Here is a 21,421-nt window from a genome sequence, read left to right on the forward strand (position 1 = left end):
ATACGGTATATAGAAAAACTTGCCTCATCTGAATTATCCAAACAATCGTAATCTCCGTCGCATCGGAATCGAGAGGATATGCAGTCTCCGTTGGCGCAGGCGAAGTCTTTGTGGTTGCAGGTCACTGGCGCTGTCGACAAATTCCACGTTAAGGATTCACCCAAAAACACAAAATGCAATCGTGTGAAATAGATTAGAAATACAGACGCTTCCGTACTTACGATCATTTGACTAAAACGGTAGATTCGAAAAAAAAATTCGGTACATCAAAAAATATCCAGACATTGCTGTAAGTTACATTTTGTATTGTGCACCTTTTTCCGAGGACAGGACAGTACTGTAGTTCTTCTTTCCGCCACTACTGGCGTGTGGTGCTGTGAGAGCATCTACACAGAAGAAGAAATCTGGCTTCTACTTCCTGGTTCGTGTGTAAACACACTGCACTGTATCTCTAGCACGCTAAGAACTTTGACATTTTTATTGCTTAATATCTCGTGCTTCGGTTCAATATGGTTAGTGTAGAGCAGGGGTGTCAAAAAGGGAGCATGCGGGCCGGATCAGGCTCAGTAAGGGATTGAATCCGGCACGCGAGACAAAGGTCAGAGAAGCGCAAGAGAAAAATGTGCTGCAAATTGAAATACGTCCACTTGATCTTGCCAAAGACAGGTGTCTCTCACAAAGACGCTGCACTTTCTTCCTCTGTCTCTGCCTCTCTCTTTCTCTCTCTCTCTCTCCTGTTCTCTCTGTCCCTCTCTCCTCCATCCTCTCTCTCTCATCTCATACTCCCTTTTTCTCTTACTCTGTTTCTTTCTCTTTCACCCTCTGTGTCTCTTTTTCTCTTTGTTCCTGTTTGACTCTTTCTTTCTCTGTGTATTTTCACCTTCTTTTGCTCTCTCTACCTTTTTCTTTTCTCTTTCTCTTTCTTGCTTTCCCCTTTTAATTTAATTAATTAATTTGATTTTTAATTGCTTTCCCCTTCTCTCGTTTTTCTTCTTCTCTCTCTTTAGTCTTTATTGGATTTATTTCTTTATCCCTCTCATACTTTCCCCCTTTCTCACTATTTCTCTTTTCATCTCTTTTGTTTCTCACGTTCGCTCTCCCTTTATTTGTTTATTTTTCTCTTTTCACTTGTTCTCTCTCTTTCTCCCTTTCTCTCTTTGTCCCACCATCTCTTTTTCTCTCCCTCTCTTTCTCTTATTTCTTTCTTTTTTTTTTCTCTCAAACCTACTAGTTTGCCCCCGAGAGAATGTTTGTTCTATCATGTGGCCCCCGAGTTAAAATGAGTTTGACACCCCTGGTGTAGAGTGTAAAGAAGAGGCGAACCGTTTCTTTTGAAATGAAAGTGGAATAAGAAAGCTTGATGCGGTTGAGAAAACGGTTGGATCGCTTATTTCGGCCACTTTTTACCACGGAGGAGGAAGTCGCTTAACTCTTGAAGCTCATCTTCCAAAAGTAAGTTCAACTCACCTCTATTTATCTTTATAGAGCATATTTTGTGGTGTTTATTTTTCAGTACAAAACAATACAGGTTACTTATACGAGCCTTAAACATACTGATAGAAACCATCAACATACAAAATATAGCACTGTCTGTATTTAGCAATGGCGACCATGCACTTACGCCTGGGAAAGAAAGACACATAAACGAGACAATATCGGCTACCGTATTTTCCGCACTATAAGGCGCACCTAAAAGTCTTAATTTTTTTCAAAAGCTGACCATGCGCCTTATAATACAGTGCGCCTTATATATGGCTCAACATTAAATCGCAAGGTCTCGCAACTTACGCAACAGCCGCCGACTCGATTTTCCCCCGAACGTGGAGTAGTCCGCGGTGTATGCTGGGATTTATATACCGGCATTTTATTGGCTAACCAATGTGTCAATCATCATTTGAATCGATCGCTATTGGCCAAAGTTATTCGGAGCCTCGGATAGGCTAGAGGGCCGAAACAAACCCTGCAATTGGCCGAAAAAGATGTTGCGAGAAGAAGAAAATAGAAACTAAGGAATGGTTGGCATTTCCCAAGACTATAACCTTCCAAATGATATTTGGAACAATGCATTTGAGTGACATCGTACGGACACCGCATCCGCACGTGTTCTCGACACGTATTTGCTTCTTTGCAAGCTTTGGGAATGTTAAGGGGGTAATCAGTTGGACTGAATCATTTGACTGTTTTGTCCACGTTCCCATTGTAGCGCCTTATAATCCGGTGCGCCTTATCTATGGAAGATATAGGACCAAAAACTTTTTTGGGGGGGTGCGCCCTATAACCCGGTGCGCCCTATAGTGCGGAAAATACGGTAATCGTGCCGGGTTGATGCGGGACGAGAGCGGCAAAACCGCACGTCAATGCATTCCATTTTGCAGATGAAAAAGGGATGGGGTTGGGGGTGCAAAACTCTGAAGCCCGAACGCTATTGCTGCCATTTAGCGCGTCCCGAAGGGCCGTATTAGGACACGGCTAAACAGCTGCATCGCATCCACCCTCCGCCCCCCCCCCCCCCTCATTATCCTGGATGGTTTTGCAAGTATTGAGCTTATGAATATAAATGCAACATTATTTTTTTTCTTCCCACGCTTACCATTTTCAAGCTTCATTCCCGATGACGACCGCTAATGTACGACTAGTTTGTATGGTCGGAGACATACCGGGGGGGTCTCATACCAACGATAGTTTGAGGTGCTAGGCTTAATATGAAAGTTGAATGTTATCGGACATTATAGTTGAATATAGATGCTACTTCCTGCTAATGAGTTGAAATTGGGAACGATTCCCTCGCAAAGGCGGCCACAATTGCACTACATGAGAGATAAAAGAGGAAATTAAATATAAGCAAAATGTGAGTTCCCGTCTGAGGTGTGCTTTGCGTGTGGAATTAGAAAGTCAGTGTACTTGGCTGGAGATGGAGGGATAGGGATATATATACAGTGGGACCTCGCTACTTTGCGGTTCCACGTTAGGGGTTCAGAGCTTTGCGGGTCCCAAAATAAATAAATAAATAAATAAAATAATGTATTAAAAAAAAAAAGTTTTTATTTTAAAGCATTTTTGGAGAGGCATCGCTACTTCGTGGTTCCACGTTCGCGGGTTCAGATCTTCGCAGGTCTTGAAAAATAATTATAATAAAATAATTCTAAAAAAATTTTTTTTTAAATGTAAGCATTTTTGAAGGGGCGTCGCTACTTCGCGGATTTTCACTTTTCGCGGGTGGTTTTGGTCCCCATCAACCGCGATAACCGAGGGATTACTGTATAGAGATATAAAGAGAGAGGGGGAGAGGGAGAGAAAGAGTGACATAGAGAGGGAGAAAGAGTGACATGGAAAGGGAGAAAGAGTGACACAAAGAGAGAGAAAGAGAGACAGAGAGATATAGAGACACAGAGAGAGGCTGAGACAGAGGAAGAGACAGAGAGAGATAAGGCGAGAGAGAGAGAGATAGACATAAAGAGTGACAGAGATGGAGAAAGAGTGACATAGAGATGGAGAAAGAGTGACATAGAGAGAGACAGAATGACATAGTGAAAGAGAAAGAGTGAGACATAGAGAGAGATGGAGTGATCTAGAGAGAGAGAAACAGAGATAGAAAGAGAAACAGAGATAGCAATAGAGAGAGAAAGATCGAGAGAGAAAGATCGCGAGAGAGCGAAAGAGAGGGACAGAGAGAGAGCGAGAGACAGACAGGTAGACAGAGGGAGAGAGAGAGAAAAAGAGAGAGAAAAGGAGACAGAGAATGAGAGAGAAAGCAACAGAGATAGACAAAAAGACAGAGAAAGAGTGACAGAGAGAGTAAAAAAAGCGACATAGAGAGAAAGAGTGCCATAGAGAGCGAGAGAAAGCACATAGAGAGAGAGAGAGAGAGAGAAAGAGACATATAGAAGGGGGAAAAAAGGATGACAAAGAGCGAGAGACAGAGAGGTAGACAGAGAGAGAGAGAGAGAAAGAGAGAGAGAAAGAGAGAGAGAGAGAGAGACTGAGAAAGAGAGAGAAAGTGAGAGCGATAGACATAAAGAGAGATGGAGAAAAGAGTGACATATATATAGACATAAAGAGAGATGGAGAAAAGAGTGACATATATATATATACCAGCTCAGTAGCCTAGATGGTAAGGCGCCCGCTTTGAGACTGGGAGGTCGGTGGTTCGCGCCCCGGCCGAGTCATTCCTAAGACTTAAAAAGTGGTCGGCGGCGCCCTCTGTTGGCTGCGGCTGCATCGGCTCGCTACAACGGGTCAGGTGCAATCGACATTTCGTTCTGTGTACATTGCAATCGACATTTCGTTCTGTGTACATTGTTACACAGAATGACAATACAAGGAAATTATTATTATTATTATATAATATATATATATACATATATATATATATAGAGAGAGAGACATATATAGAGAGAGAAAGAGTGACATAGAGAGAGAGAGAGAGAGAGAGAGAGACATATATGGAGAGAGAGAGTGCCATAGAGAGTGAGAGAAAGTAACATAAAAAGTGAGAGAGAGAGAGAGAGAGAGAGACATAGAGGGGCATAGAGAGAGACATATAGAAGGGCAAAAAGAGTGACAAAGAGTGAGAGACAGACAGGTAGACCGAGAGAGAGAGAGAGAGAGAGAGAGACATAGAGGGGCATAGAGAGAGACATATAGAAGGGCAAAAAGAGTGACAAAGAGTGAGAGACAGACAGGTAGACCGAGAGAGAGAGAGAGAGACAGACAGGTAGACCGAGAGAGAGAGAGAGAGAGAGAGAGAGAGAGAGAGAGAGAGAGAGAGAGAGAGAGAGAGAGAGAGAGAGAGAGAGAGAGAGAGAGAGAGAGAATTTCACTCATCTCATACAGATGGTAAAAAGTGGCCAAAAAAAAGCCATCCAACCATTTTCTCAACCGGATCAAGCTTTCTTATTACACTTTCGTTTCAACGTCTCGCCTCTTCTTTACACCAACCCTATCGAATAAAAACATCAAAGTTCTTAGCGCGCTGGAGATACAGTAGACACAAACTAGGAAGCGGATTTCTTCTTCGGTGTTCTACCGTATTTGTTCTATTTGGCTCCGGTATTTCGGGAGTATATGCGCTCGTTTATCCCAGGAATGAAGTTGAACATTTTTTGTGTCTGGTTGTTTACTCACTGCAATTGTGCTCGTCGGAGTCGTCCCCGCAGTCGTTCTGGCTGTCGCACCTCCAGTGGTCCGGGACGCAGTTATTATTCCGGCAGCGGAATTCATGAGGACCGCAGGTCTTTTCATCTTTTTCAGGTGCAAACAAAGAGTACACAAAAAAAAACCTCTTCAAAGAGCATGAATATTAATTTTTTTTTCATCAGAATCTCCTGCGGGCCTTCGCCGGAGCAGGTTTGACACCGAGTTCAAAAGACGGCGTGTTCACCGGAGGGCACTCGAACGCGACGTGAAATATCGCGTTCGCTAACGTTTACCGCAGACGTCAAAGAATCTGAAGGTGGGTTTTTTTCCGAGCGGAGCGACGGGGGAATCTTGGCGGATCACAGAAAAAAAAAAGGGGGAAAACAAGTTGCAAGCTGTGATTTGTTTTCTTGGTTTGATTCTTGGACTTTCTTTTCAACAGGAAAAAAAGGTTTGATTCTGCTTTTGTACCGTAATTTTCGGACTATAAGTCACAGTTTTTTCATGGTTTGGTCGCAAGTGCGACTTAGGTACAGAAAATACTGTAATTTCCGGACTATAAGTAGCCGTTTTTTTCATAGTTTGGCCGCAAAAGGGCGACTTAAGTACAGAAAATACGGTAATTTCCGGACTATAAGTAGCCGTTTTGTCATAGTTTGGCCGCAAGTGCGACTTAAGTACAGAAAATACGGTAATTTCCGGACTATAAGTAGCCGTTTTGTCATAGTTTGGCTGCAAGTGCGACTTAAGTACAGAAAGTACGGTAATTTTCGGACTATAAGTCACAGTTTTTTCATGGTTTGGTCGCAAGTGCGACTTAAGTACAGAAAATACCGTAATTTCCGGACTATAAGTAGCCATTTTTTTTCATAGTTTGGCCGCAAAAGGGCGACTTAAGTACAGAAAATACCGTAATTTCCGGACTATAAGTATCTTTTTTTTTCATAGTTTGGCTAGGGGTGCCACTTACACTCTGGTGTGATTTATGTGTGTTTTTTCCTTGGTAAATATTTCAATTTCTTTATTGGTGCGATTTACAATCCCGAACGATTCATAGTAAAGAAAATATAAGACAGAGAGACAGAGAGAGAGACAGAGACAGAGGAAGAGACAGATAGAGAGAGAAATAGACATACAGAGAGATAGAGATAGAGAAAAATTGACATTGAAAGAGTAAGAATGACATGCAGAGAGAGATAGAGTGACATAGAGAGAGACAGACAGATAGAGAGAAACAGAGATAGAGAGCGAGAGATCAAGAGAGACAGAGCGAGAGAGAGAGAGAGAAAAAAGAGAGAGAAAGGGAAAGAGCTAAAAAGTGAAAGAGATAGACATAAAGAGTGATAGAGAAAGACAGACATCTTTATTGATTTCAACGCTATGCGTAAAGACATAGAAATCGAGCATCCGCGAGAGAATTAAGGATAAATGAATCAACTGTTCGCGAGTGGAGGAAGCCAAAGAACAAACAACAAAAAAATTGTATCTGTGTGTTTCACATTGTAATCAATACTTCAATAAATCAACACGAAATAGTTTTTGCTCCCGTTGTATTTTTGAATACACACACTTGTATGCTACGCAGTGGGAAGGCGGCACCCGCGCCCTATCCTGCGGTGCGCCCTGTGTATGCGTAAAATCCAAAAATAAAACCAGCTACAGAGACTGTGACCTTTTACACAAGGTGCGCACCACGCTGGTGAAAATCCGGTATTTAAGACGGAGAACACAACTTACCGCAATTGGCCTCGTCTGAGCCGTCGGCGCAGTCGGGGTCTTCATCGCAGACCCACAATTTGGAGATGCAATGCATGGAGGCTTTGCACTGGAACTGCTCGGAGGAACACGTACTCTCCGCTGCGCACGCAAAAAAGTACTGTTACTATTGTGGAATAAAAGTACAGTGGAACCTCGGTTCTCGACCATAATCGGTTCCAGAACCCTGTTCGAAAACCGATTTGTTCGATCACCGAAATCATTTTTCCCATTAAAAATAATGTAAATCGTTTTAATCCGTTCCAACACCCTGAATGTTTACTTTGAATGTTTGACGTAAAGCTAACCCAGGCTTATCGTACGTTCGCGTTATCGTAATCTTCCGTACGAAAGATTACGCTAACATGAACGTGTAAAAATACAAAAATCAGGTCGTTTACAAGTCATTTAGCACCCGGTTCTCCACAACAAGTGGTGAGCGGTTCACTGGAAAGGGGGCTCCATTCCAACACCCTCAATGTTGGGCTCCGTTCCAACACCCTGAACCTTTAACGTAAACTTAAAACTAAGCCAGGCTAATACTACGTTCGTGTTATCGTAATCTTATGAATAGGATTTCTTACCTTTGTGGTGGTTACCAGAAGGCACTCGCACACCTCCTTCATACTTGGTTATTATTTCTTTCTTAAATGCAATAGTTGTACGCACTACTTTTCTTTTTTCACCTGTAGCAACTTTGCTGCTTGCACTGACTTTTTTCGGAGGCTAAAACACCTGTACGCCGCTCAGCATCGCACCCTAGCGTACACACTCACGCATTACCGGCGTTCGAACTCCGATTTTTTGGACCGAACGGCGAAGCAAGAATTTCTCGAAATTCTTGGTCTGACACCGATTCGTTCGGACTGAGAGGCGTTCGATAACCGAGGTTCCACTGTAGAAACATTTGGAAGGTGCGGAACTGACAAGACTTAAGGGCGACTCCAACTATTTGCTTAACTGATAAGAATTTGGACTCCAACTATTTGCTTTACTGATAAGAATTTGGCTGGGTCAGGGCAACTCGAAACAAGCTAGACGGGCTAGAGAAAAACAACACGTCATCACTGACCGAACACAGTATAAATGCCACTGTCGCCCGGACAACTTTAGAACACGACTGAATGTTTGGATGAAATAAGCAACGTGTCCCCCCCTCATTTAGACTCCCTCTGCTCTCTTGTGTATGTTTTGGGGCGGGGCCGATATACGTCCTGCTCCGAAATTACCAATCTGGCATGATGCCTCCCGATCTTGGAAGGTCTTGCAATAACTCCGCCTGCTGCCGTGTTAATTGCGGAAGACTATTCCAAAGCGCATCCGATCTTTGGAAGGAGAGCCAAGTCATTAGTTCCACTCTAATTGGAGGGTTTTTTTTTGTTTGTTTTCTTTTTTTGTCGTGTAGCAATCACACGCAAGACAAATGTCGCAGTAGGAAAGACGGGAACGAGGCGTGATACTCTGACGCCGAGACAATTAGGTGACAAAGTATTGCAAGCGCTCTTTCTTGAAAGGACTTCAACATATTTGGATTACTCTGGCACAAAGAAGTACACGAGTTAAATAGGAAAAGGCATTTTAAAGGTGGTGTCTTTAACTTCAAAAATATTCTACTTTCTGATGCCATCTTCAGGCTGAAATCGTCATTGCAGCCTCTGTGCCGCATGCACGTAGGTGTCTCTCTTAGACACGGTCAGATAAACACCTATTTTCCATCTTTTTGAGGGTTTGGGTTGGCATTTGGATTGGATTTGAAACAGTCCTTTTCTTACTTTCACCATTTTCATCCAGAGCATGTAATGAGATCAACATCCCCCTCCCCCGGCCTGTTTATCCTGCTTCCTAACGTGCTGCAAGTCCCAAACAACGCTGATCAAAGCAGATTAGGGCATATAAACATATATACAAAGGCTCTTTGAACTCAGTTGGGCATTATTAACACGTACTTGATAGAGAAAATATTTCATTATAAATATTTCAAGGACACCATAAACTACACACTGAATATGAATTTCCAATTTAGTATTTTCCGATTCCAGGCATTTTAGTAAATAAAGGCAATTCTAAAGAAATAAATGGGCAATCGTGTCTTGGATTAAAATATTCGACTCGCTGATTCCATCTTCAGGCTGAAATCGTCATTGCAGCCTCTGTGCTGCATGCACGTAGGTGTCTCTCTTAGAGGCGCTCGAATAAACACCTATTTTCCATCTTTTTGAGGGTTTGGGTTGGCATTCGGATTGGATTTGAAACAGTCCTTTTCTTACTTTCACCATTTTCATCCTAAACTCACAGAAAACTGCATGTCATGAGATCAACAATCGAGAATTGATATTGGGATATCCGTCTTAGATATCAATATGTTTGACTCATTGTGGCAAAAAAAAAGGGAAAAAAAGATCATTTTAAAGGGATAGTGTTTGAAAATATACTGCAACATATAATAAACACAGACAATTTCAGATCTTAAATACGGACTGTGTTTACAATTGAATGTATTCTGATTTTAACCATTTTTATGGAAGTGAAGGCAATTTTAAGGAAATATATTGGAATATCTGTCTTGGATTTAAATATACAGTTTCCAGATAGTTCTGGCAAATAAAGAAAAGAAACATAGAGGCATTAAATAAGAAGGGTATGCATATTTTAAAGGGGCAGCGTTCGAATAATATAATGTAAACAAAACATCAAAGTTTTTTTTAATCATCTGTCATTTTTGGATGGAGGGTTTTATGCACTAGTATTCATATTTACAACAAAAAAGTAGTAGATAGATAAATAGATAGCTGGATAGCTAGCTAGATAGAGATATATCTAGTTTGATCTAGATAGATAGATCTTTAGTTAAATCTAGATAGACAGATCTTTAGTTAAATCTAGATAGATAGATCTTTAGTTAAATCTAGATAGATAGGATAGCTAGATAGAAAGATAGATAGATCTTTAATTTTATCTGGATAAATAGATCTTCAGTTAAATCTAGATAAATAAGACAGCTAGATCTTTAGTTAAATCTAGATGGATAGGATAGATAGATAGAAAGATAGAAATATCGTTAAATCTGGATGGATAGATCTTTAGTTAAATCTAGACAGATAGGATGGATAGATCTTTAGTTAAATCTAGATAGATAGGATAGATAGCTGTTTAGTTAAAATCTAGACAGATAGGATAGATAGATCTAGATCGAGAGATCTTTAGTTAATTCTAGATAGGTAGATCTTTAGTTAAATCTAGATAGATAGGATAGATAGATAGAAAGATAGAAATATAGTTAAATCTGGATCGATAGATCTTTAGTTAAATCTAGATAGATAGGATAGATGGATCTAGATCGATAGATGTTTAGTTAAATCTAGATGGGTAGATCTTTAGTTAAACCTAGATAGATAGATCTTTAGTTAAATCTGGATGGATATATCTTTAGTTATATCTAGATGGATAGAATAGATAGATAGAAAGATAGAAATATATTTAGTTAAATCTAGATAGGGTAATATGCAAATGTGAGGGTGGGGTTTAATGTGGGCTTTTACTCCCCTGGGTGGAGTTAAAGAGCCTCATGGCATGAGGAAGAAATGATCTCCTCAGTCTGTAACCAACCAAACAAAAAACAAATATGTTATATAGGTGTATTTTATAGAGTTTGTATTTCTAAATAAATATCTTCTGATTTGATTCATTTTGTGTACTGTATTCTCTTTGTAAGAGGAACATTTAAAGGGACAGTGTATGAATAAAATACCGGCACAAACCGTCAATGGCAGCAATTTAAGGTGTTAAATGTGTATTTCCTTTTGAATATGTTCTGAGTTTTAGCCATTTTGTGTATTCCCTTTCAAAAAGGGAAATTAAACAAAGTTTAAATAAAAGGTATTTTTAATAAGGACCTGCACATTTTAAAGGGACAGTGATTGAATGGAGCAGAAATTTTAGATGACAAAAATGATGTTGGCATTGAAGCTATTTTAGCAATTCGTTTCCAGCAAATTCAATTTTTTTTTTAAAATAAGCCAATGTCTGTAGCAGCCCGGCAACACTTAAGACCATTTTGACTGCCAACCGGCACAGCAATCTAGCGTTTATTAGTATTATTATGATTTTTTTGGGTTATCCTATCGCTTTTGGTATTAAATCCTCTGATTAACTTGCGACTCACGGCAGTCGGTTTCGTCCTCCCCGTCGCCGCAGTCGTCCTGGCCGTTGCAGCGTAGATTGAGAGGAATGCATTTTTGTTTCTTGGTGCACTTGAACTGGCCTGACAGGCAAATGTATGTCTCTAGAGGAAAACAGGAGCAAAAACAACGTTAGTACATTTTTATATACAAGATGACCAAAAAAGAAGTCAATTCGGCAGCTGCTGAACTAGTATTTTAGCAACTCGTTACATCGAAAAGAAATGCATCGATTGAACCTGACAGTGAGCAAAGAAATGTGATAATCAGAAGGTGCTCCGTGGATTATTAACAAGTTCGGGGAATGATTATGGCGGCGGCGGGAGAGAAGCAACAGGTCTGGCCAACTGCTAACAGCTAAGCTAAGTAGCATCACTCACAAGCTACACCACTGAGTGAGTATTTTAGCGGCTCACTACATCTAAAAGAAACGCATCGGTTTATTCGGACAGTGAGCAAAGAAATGTGATAATCAGAAGGTGCTCCGTGGATTATTAACAAGTTCGCGGAATGATTATGGCGGCGGCGGGAGAGAAGCAACAGGTCTGGCCAACTGCTAACAGCTAAGCTAAGTAGCATCACTCACAAGCTACACCACTGAGTGAGTATTTTAGCGGCTCACTACATCTAAAAGAAACGCATCGGTTTATTCGGACAGTGAGCAAAGAAATGTGATAATCAGAAGGTGCTCCGTGGATTATTAACAAGTTCGCGGAATGATTATGGCGGCGGCGGGAGAGAAGCAACAGGTCTGGCCAACTGCTAACAGCTAAGCTAAGTAGCATCACTCACAAGCTACACCACTGAGTGAGTATTTTAGCGGCTCACTACATCTAAAAGAAACGCATCGGTTTATTCGGACAGTGAGCAAAGAAATGTGATAATCAGAAGGTGCTCCGTGGATTATTATCAAGTTCGGGGAACGATTGTGGCGGTGGCGGGAGAGAAGCGGCAGGTCCGGCCAACTGCTAACAGCTAAGCTACATAGCAACACTCACAAGCTACACCGCTGAGCTAGTATTTTAGCCGGTCATTACATCAAAAAGAAATGCATCGATTGATTCGGACAGTGAGCAAAGACATGTGATAATCAGAAGGTGCTCCGTGGATTGTTAACAAGTTCGGGAAATTATTATGGCGGCGGCGGGAGAGAAGCTGCAGGTCCGGCCAACTGCTAACAGCTAAGCTACGGAGCAACACTCACAAGCTACACCGCAGAGCCAGTATTTCAGCAAGATCCATTATTATGATCCATGTCATAACGTAAAATGATGACTCACAACACGTGGTAAGCTTTCTCTCCTGGCTTTGATCTCTTTGATCTCCGGCAAAACGAACATCAAATGCGACGGAAACAAAATGAAAATAAATCCAAACAGCTTGCCAACATCATTTTTGCCCTTCCATGTATTCCGTTACTCCCCTAGCCTGCACAAAATTGAGTCATTTTATTCATATTTAGTTTCTTTTGTCTTTTATTAGCATATTGGAGTAATCCAAATGTAATTGAAAGTAATCAAGTTAAAGTAACCCTACCCAACCCTGACCACGGGGGTAAATGACCTCCCTTTCTGTAGCACTTTAACCAGACCTCCCAAATTGTTTTACAATGTACTTCACACTTACCCATTCACACACACACCCACACATGAACCAGAACAGGATCAGGACCCAAACGCGTGATGTTACTCACACAAGCCTTTTATTTTACGGTGTATGGGGAGTCATGCACGTTAGGCAGCAGTCTGGCGTGAAATGATAGGAAGCCAGAGGCCGACGAGATCGATACCAATTGCCCGAGTTGATATCGGACGGATGGGGTTGATACCGGACAAGACGGGTCAGACAGGATGGGTAATGAAACAGGATATCGGAAATGAACAGGAGAAACTAGACGGGAACGAAAACTGGAGAAAATAATAAACAGGACAAAAATAGATGGAAACAAAACCGGAAACCGAAATTAAACAGGACAAAATAAACTGGAACAATACCGGACAGGAAATACCAACAGGAACAGGAGCGAGTCAAAACCCACGTCTTGCGGGGCAGATGTTTGTTGACGGGCTGACAAAGGCAAAACGAGAGCACTGAGCTTAAATAGACGGAAAACCAATCAATGAGCCGCAGCTGGCGCCACACGGGCGGGGACGATTGGGCGCCATGGCAACCGTGACACACTCATTCAGTGTGTCACGGTTGCCATGCGAGGCTTATCAGGAGCATTAGCTGCTCAGTGTTTTCAATTCAAATCATTTGGTCCCCTTAGGAAAATCCATTCTCACGGGGGGTACAGCCAGTGCTGTTGCAGCGGAGCGTGCGCCAATTAACCTATTCACACCATGCCTAGGCGGTATCCCACTTCCGCGTTACGAGCGATTGGCTACCTGTGACTGACAATCACCGGATCCTGGATGCAAGCCTTTTCCTCCTTCCAAATAAAACTGAGAAAAAAACAAACGCAAGTGGGTCCTGTCTCCGTTTCTTGTCTCTGATACTTCAAGATTTTTCTTACACCCCCTTCATGCTGCTAAATTCTTCCGTTACTCCCCAAGCCTTTTTGTCATTTTATTCATATTTAGTTTCTTTTGTCTTTTATTAGCATATTCGGTAGTGGAGTAATCCAAAAGTAATTGAAAGTAATCCAGTTCAAGTAACCCTACCCAACCCTGGTCGCATTTTATGTTAATTTTGCCGGAGATCTAAGAGATCAAAGCCAGGAGAGAAGGCTTACCACATGGTGTGAGTCATCATTTGATTCATATTTAGTTTCTTTTGTCTTTTATGAGCATATTTGGTACTGGAGTAATCCAAAAGTCATTGAAAGTAATCCAGTTCAAGTAACCCTACCCAACCCTGGTCGCATTTTATGTTAATTTTGCCGGAGATCAAAGAGATCAAAGCCAGGAGAGAAGGCTTACCACGTGGTGTGAGTCATCATTTGATTCATATTTAGTTTATTTTGTCTTTTATTATCATATTTGGTACTGGAGTAATCCAAAAGTCATTGAAAGTAATCCAGTTCAAGTAACCCTACCCAACCCTTGTCGCATTTTATGTTAATTTTGCCGGAGATCTAAGAGATCAAAGCCAGGAGAGAAGGCTTACCACGTGGTGTGAGTCATCATTTGATTCATATTTAGTTTCTTTTGTCTTTTATGAGCATATTTGGTACTGGAGTAATCCAAAAGTCATTGAAAGTAATCCAGTTCAAGTAACCCTACCCAACCCTGACCTCCAGTTAGCAACTGCGACTATTACTTTGGCAGTTCCTCTCACTCTCTCAACCCCTTCAAACGAAAAACCGGCAAGGCAGAAGAGAAACTCCTTCGATTCCTTTTCCGATCCCGTATCAGGAGGAAGCCGGATTTCTTTTTTGTCGTTATCGCCGAAGCGTCGTCTTCGCGGCGGCACGGCGGGATATCGGCGACCTAATCATCTCGGTGCAAACAAAAGAAAACAATGGCGGCTCACCGCAGTTGGCTTCGTCCGAGTTGTCTCCGCAGTCGTTCTCTCCGTCGCAGATGAAAGGAGGAAGGGCGCAAAGACCCGTGCCGCACTGAAAACGGCCCGGCTGGCATTTGAATTCCGCTGTCGGAACAAAAAAAACAAAAAGTTCGGAATCAGAAATCAGTACCGTATTTTTGGCTCTCTAACAAGTTTAACTATTTCAAACACCGTCACCCGATACTGAGAGTATCAGATATCTAAGACCATGCCCTGGAGGCGTGATCTGGTCGAGCGTCACTGGTCCATATAAAAAGATTTGCCCATTTGCCAGTAATTTGTCCATAGGCCTTCAATATTTTTTTTCCTCAGCACAACATCATTCAGATTGGTCCAAAAATGAAAACTCTCTATTCATGTAAAAATAATTCTTTGGGATTGTCAAACCTTTCCCAAAACTCTGGATGAAAACAACATCTAATAAAATAAATGGAAAATATAAATAATAAACAATTAACATAAACTAAAATGCCTGTCAAAGGAAAATATCTAAAAATACATTTTTAATTCAATGCAAACAACTAACGCTCTGGTTCGACTTAAAGGTTTGTGTGTTTTTCATGCTTAGCGATGCTAATGCTATGTACAAGAAATATTGTATAATAAACCATTTTTTTTATATACTGTTGTGGAATGTTGATAATAACTAATGATAAGTATGTAGGCATCTGGTGAAGGTCGTGGGATGACGTTGTTGCAGGAGGTCACAAGCTGATATGCTGAGGGAGCCGTGGCGGGCGACTTTCACGAGATAACTTTATTTGAGAACACTATAAAGGCGAATGTTGAACGTCCGGAACTTTGAACATGCAATAAAGAGGGTTCCCTTTTTGTCATATCTCCTCTCTGCGTATATTTTGGGGCGACACCCAACGACGTTCTCTCCAAAAAGTCATTTTAAATTTACAAAATGGCAAACGAGGTCCTTGAACCCGAGCATTGGGATCCCTCAAATATTCACTGCGGTCCGTGGGTTCGTCTGAGCCATCCTTACAAAAGAAAAAAGACTTTTTCTTCCGTGCTAAATACTAGCAAATTTGTATACTACTGCATTAGTTGTTACACAGAATGACAATACAAGGAAATTATTATTATTAGGTGGAAAAAAATATGTTCCAATAATGCAAGTTTTGAATTGAAGGTTAATAATCAAAACGAACAAAATGGCAGACGAGGAACATGGGCTATAAAGCCTTGAATACAGAACCCGAGTATCGGAATCTCGGAAATACTCACGGCAATCGGAGGGTTCGTCCGAGCCGTCCCCGCAGTCGTCCACCGTGTCGCACTTCCACCAGAAAGGAATACACTCGTCTGTCCCGCAACGAAACTAGTCCACAAAAAATCCTTTTTAGTACGGACACAAACCAATACGAGGACATTTCGAGGAAGAATGGACAAATGGGACGCTGACCTGACTGGAAGTACAATTGGACAGACAGGTCTTGTTGTCAGCAGCCAGGTAGAAATTACTGGGGCAGGCGCATTTGTGTCCTCCCCCAGGGGACAAAAGACACAGGTGGCTGCAGCCTCCGTTGGCGATCTGACACTGATGCTTGGCCACTGTAAAAAGGGAGAACAGCTTAGAAAGTTCTCAAGGAGAGGCGGGCCGGCAGATGGACTGGGTACCTTCGGGCTGGCGCAGGGAGTGGTAGACCTTGATGGATTTGATGGCCTGCCAAGAGTTGAGGAGCTCCAGACCTTGAGCGCCCGTCGTCTTGTGAGCGCGCCGGAGAGATTTGGATTTGCCGTCAGTCCAGTAGATGAAGTCCTCGAACAAGGTCAGGGCCATTACCCCTTGGATGTGATTAGAGGACACTGGGGAAGGACGCATTGATGAGTAAACATCCACCATTTCTGTTTTCAAGATGATTATAGCGTGACACCTCGTTTATCACGGTTAATAAGGACCAGAATCAGTCACAGTAAGTAAAAAACTGGGATTTAGACCCCCTTATAATTTTTAACATGCACTCTGCCGGCTGTCACTCAAAACAGTGGTCGACCGGGGATAATGGATCGTGGCCGAACAGTTGTGCTTCATTTTAAATAGAAAGAACAAGAAATAAACAGCAATCCAAGACATAAATTTGCCCTTTAGGTGCCAACTCTCAGCAATGATCAACTGGGGATAATGGATCGCAGCCAAAACATTGCAGTTCTTTTCTTTTCTACCCCTTTTCTTATATGACAATACAAGGAAATTATTATTATTATTATTATTATTATTATTATATCTTAGCTTTCGATTTTTCAAGGAGTTGTTTCCTTACCTTAGAATTCTCATTGAAAAAGAATGTACAAAGAAATACTTTTTACATTTTGGGGAATGATGATTTATGGATTTATGAATAAAGGGGGAGAAAGAGGGAGAGAGAGAGAGAGAGAGAGAGAGAGAGAGAGAGAGACAGAGAGGATGAAATAAAGAGAGAGAGAAAGAATGAAAGAGAGCTAAATAATTAAAAAGATAGTGAAAAAAAGAAAGAGAGAATACGAGAGATAAAAATAATGAAAAAAAGAAAGAAATAGAGGGATAGAGAGAGATATAAAGAAAAATAGGAGGATAGAAAAGGAAGGAAAGAAAAAGGGGGGAGGAAGGGAGAGAGAAAAGAAAAAGAAATAGAAAAAGAAGGGAAAAAAATGAAAGAAGAAAAGAGTAAAAGAAAGATAGAAAGGAGCACAACAAGAAGACAAAAAGCGAAATAAGGGCAGAGAGGGAAAATAAAATGAAAGGGACGGAACAAGGGAGAAAGAGAGAGGAAAATAATAAGAGTGAGAGAAAGACATATAGAAGAAAGAGAGATGGAAAAAATAAGAGAAAAATTAGAGAGTCATAGAGAGAGAAAAGAGAGAAAAAAAGATGAAGAAAGAGAGATAGTGATGAGACAAAGAAGGGAAGCTACAAAGAGTGATAAAGAGAGACAGAAAGAAAGAAAGAAATGGAAAAAAAACAGCTACATTTGCCTTGGGGTGGCACCTGGCTTTATTGAAACCTGCAGCTCATATTTTGACTCTTGTGCTTCTCTCAGCCTTGTCTTGTGGGCCGGATTCAATCCGTCGGCAGTCTTTTATTGGACCGCGGGCCGCATGTTTGATACGAAAATAATGAAATCATGAAAAAACCCACTACTTACCTTTGTGTCTCTGCGAGCCGTCCATATTAGCGAATAAAATATGGTTGTCGTCGGCCCAGTAGAGCCTCTTGTTTGTATAATCCACAGTCAGAGCCGTAGGACTCAAAATCTCTCGGTCCACGATGGTCTTTTGGCCCATTCCGTCCATTCCGACCCGTCCCACGTACGGAGGGTCGCAACAGTCCACCCAGAACACGTACCTGCCCGGTACAACGCGGAAGTTCAGCACCACCGTCCCGATCCCGGACCCGCATCCGACATCTTACCCTGTCTGTGGGTCCAGGACCAGGTCCGTAGGGTTCTCCAGTCCCTGGTTTAGGAGCACAGTGGGGTAGAGGCCGTTGGCTTTGGACACCTCCAAGGTTTTCTTCTCGGAGTCGCACCAGTACAGATTCTTCCCGATCCAGTCCACCGCCAGAGCGCTGGGGACGGCCGTTTTGTGGACCACCTGGGAACGGATTCGCAAGTCATTGAACTGACAATCCCTTTTATACTAGGAGGGAAGGCTGCGACAGAAATCAAACTTGAGAGGTAGTGGAAAAATCCCGACTTCACACCAGCCTTTTGTGTTTAATCTAGACCGAGGTCGGTCGGGCTTGGGAGAAAAATAATCATTGATTTTATTTTCTTATATCGGTCTAGAACAGGGCTCGGCGACCCAAAATGTTGAAAGAGCTATATTAGACTAAAAAAAACAACCCAAAAAAAACAACAACTTATATACGCATTACACACGTCATATGTATCTATATTAGCCTGCTAAACACATATTTACAAGAATCGTAGAATCCTCGGTTTTCCTTGGTCATTTTTCACTTTTTATTGACGCTGCGCCTTTAAAGGGGCGGAGCTTGGGCCGGAACAGTAGAGAGGGCGAGAAAGCGAGAGAGAGAAAGAGCAACATAGAACTAATAACGTAATCTAATTTTGATCAGTGTAGGAAATTCTAGCATCCTCTAGAAAAAAAAAATGTTTAGTGATTGCAATAATGAATAATCCGTTTCAACCCAAACGATTTTCAAAATTAGAGCTAGAAAAATCCTTGTTGTTCTTTTTTTAACACCTATTAACTTTTCCTGTCAAATACAAAAATAATAAATGAAAAATGATCCTATCTAGTGAATGGTGGACTGTCCCTGACCACCTCTACTCTCCTTTCTTGGCTTATGACTCGCTTCTGACCACGTTTTTGCTCTCCTGTCCCGGCTACTGACCCGTTTTTTTGGACTGGATTAAAATAAAACTACTGGCTGTTGTGTGAAGTAAGCGTAAAAACCGACCTTGAGATCGCTCCCGTTGAGGCGCATCCTGTTGATTTTCCTCCCGCTGGGCCGAGAAGAGTCCACCCAATAGATGAATTCCTTCTTGTAGTCAAAGTCGATGTGGACGATGTTGTTGAGACCCTGAACGCCACACGCAGAAAGAAAAAAAAAAACACATTTATTTTATATTGTACATTGTATTTTTCGGATAACCGTAATGGTTGAAATTATTAACACAGGCTTAGAGCGCCCTCTAGTGGTTTAGTGTGAAATTAACATATACAATGATATACTTGGTATTGATGTGTTCATAATTTTACATATAAATCTCACTGGGGTATAAGTTGCATCCTGGCCAAACTGTGAAGGAAAAAAAAAAACTACGACTTATATTCGGGAACATACGGTATACAGTGTATGGGCTCGGTTTCCGTAAACAAACTAGGAAGTATAGCAACCGCTAGCTTTTAGCTAACTTTGAAAATAAATTATTGAATCAAATCGGACTCTGAGGAAAGTCAGAATAGCGTAACGGAATGGTGACCACAAACGGGTGCTCCGTGGATTATTAAAAAAAAACGCATGTCAAAAATGTCAAAAAATTACATAGGGGGGGTAGTAGTGTGTCAAAAAAGTCGAAAAAAAATGTGTTAGTATGTCGAAAATGTCAAAAAATTACGTAAGGGGGGAAGTGTGTCGAAAATGTTGAAAAAAACAAGGGGTTAGTTAGTATGTGAAAAATGTAAAAAAAATACCTAAGGGGGGGTTAGTGTGTCGAAAATGTTGAAAAAAACAAATGTCAAAAATCTCAAAAAAATTACATAACAGGTGTAGTAGTGTGTCAAAAATGTTAAAAAAAAATGTAAGGAGTTAGTATGTCAAAAATCTCAAAAAATTACATAAGGGGGGTAGTGTGTCGAAAAATGTCCCAAAAAAATGTAAGGGGTTAGTATGTCGAAAATGTCAAAAAATTACGTAAGGGGGTGAAGTGTGTCAAAAATGTTGAAAAAAAAGCATATGTCGAAAATCTTAAAAAATTACATAACAGGGGTAGTAGTGTGTCGAAAATGTTGAAAAAAAAACGTAAGGGGTTAGTTAGTATGTGGAAAATGTAAAAAAAAATACTTAAGGGGGGTTAGTGTGTCGAAAATGTTGAAAAAAACGTATGTCAAAAATCTAAAATAATAACATAACAGGGGTAGTAATGTGTCAAAAATGTTGAAAAAAAAATTAAGGGGTTAGTATGTCGAAAATGTCAAAAAATTACATAAGGGGGGTAGTGTGTCAAAAATGTTGAAAAAAAGCATATGTTGAAAATCTCAAAAAATTCCTCAGGGGGGGTAGTGTGTCGAAAATGTTGAAAAAAAAACCGTAAGGGGTTAGTTAGTATGTGGAAAATGTAAAAAAAATACATAAGGGGGGGTTAGTGTGTCGAAAATGTTGAAAAAAAAACCGTAAGGGGTTAGTTAGTATGTGGAAAATGTAAAAAAAATTACGTAAGGGGGGTAAGTGTGTCAAAAATGTTGAAAAAAAAAACCTAAGGGGTTAGTTAGTTAGTATGGCTAAAATGTCAAAAAATTCCTCAAGGGGGGGTAGTGTGTCGAAAATCTCAAAAAATTACATACATAAGGGGGGGTAGTGTGTCAAAAATGTCGAAAAAAAATGTAAGGGGTTAGTATGTCGAAAATGTCAAAAAATTACGTAAGGGGGGTAAGTGTGTCAAAAATGTTGAAAAAAAACATATGTCGAAATTCTCCAAAAATTCCTCAGGGGGTGTAGTGTGTCGAAAATGTTGAAAAAAAATCTAAGGGGTTAGTATGTCGAAAATGTCAAAAAATTACGTAAGGGGGGTAAGTGTGTCAAAAATGTTGAAAAAAAAACGTAAGGGGTTAGTTAGTTAGTATGGCTAAAATGTCAAAAAATTCCTCAAGGGGGGGTAGTGTGTCGAAAATCTCAAAAAATTACATACATAAGGGGGGGTAGTGTGTCAAAAATGTCGAAAAAAAATGTAAGGGGTTAGTATGTCGAAAATGTCAAAAAATTACGTAAGGGGGGTAAGTGTGTCAAAAATGTTGAAAAAAAAAACGTAAGGGGTTAGTTAGTTAGTACGGCTAAAATGTCAAAAAATTCCTCAAGGGGGGGTAGTGTGTCGAAAATTTCGAAAAAACAATAACAAAAACAAAAACGTAAGGGGGGTAGTGTGTCGAAAATGTCCCAAAAAAAGTAAGGGGTAGGTGTGTCGAAAATGTCAAAAAAAATACGTAAAGGGGGGTAATGTGTCGAAAATGTTGAAAACTATCGGGTTCCAGAAAGGGAGGGAAGGCAAGAGCTCTACAGATGGTCAGGCCTACTCCTAACAACTAGGCTAAAACCTTTTCTTAGCCAGCGCTGCGAAGAATCTTGCGAGGTCTGTTGGGCAGAAAACGGATGACCTGGAGATACAACTCGT

At 41.0% G+C, this 21,421-nt stretch overlaps 1 protein-coding gene across 1 annotated transcript in view; it reads right to left on the bottom strand.

The window, feature by feature from the left end:
- The window catches only part of LOC148352542 (low-density lipoprotein receptor-related protein 1B-like), a 583,719-nt gene that overhangs the window by 64,617 nt on the left and 497,681 nt on the right, over positions 1 to 21,421 (bottom strand). The window contains exons 57-67 of the mRNA XM_088353080.1: positions 18,991 to 19,113; positions 17,977 to 18,158; positions 17,711 to 17,910; positions 16,206 to 16,394; positions 15,991 to 16,139; positions 15,813 to 15,906; positions 14,544 to 14,660; positions 11,054 to 11,173; positions 6,874 to 6,993; positions 5,125 to 5,241; positions 24 to 130 (exon numbers count right to left, since the gene is read on the bottom strand). Of these exons, the coding sequence (XP_088209206.1) occupies positions 24 to 130; positions 5,125 to 5,241; positions 6,874 to 6,993; positions 11,054 to 11,173; positions 14,544 to 14,660; positions 15,813 to 15,906; positions 15,991 to 16,139; positions 16,206 to 16,394; positions 17,711 to 17,910; positions 17,977 to 18,158; positions 18,991 to 19,113 (1,518 nt within the window). The remainder of the gene's footprint in view (positions 1 to 23; positions 131 to 5,124; positions 5,242 to 6,873; positions 6,994 to 11,053; positions 11,174 to 14,543; positions 14,661 to 15,812; positions 15,907 to 15,990; positions 16,140 to 16,205; positions 16,395 to 17,710; positions 17,911 to 17,976; positions 18,159 to 18,990; positions 19,114 to 21,421) is intronic.

The sequence above is a fragment of the Urocampus carinirostris genome, chromosome 14 (assembly GCF_059441175.1).
Source record: "Urocampus carinirostris isolate Australia breed hairy pipefish chromosome 14, RoL_Ucar_1.0, whole genome shotgun sequence".
NCBI lineage: Eukaryota > Metazoa > Chordata > Actinopteri > Syngnathiformes > Syngnathidae > Urocampus > Urocampus carinirostris.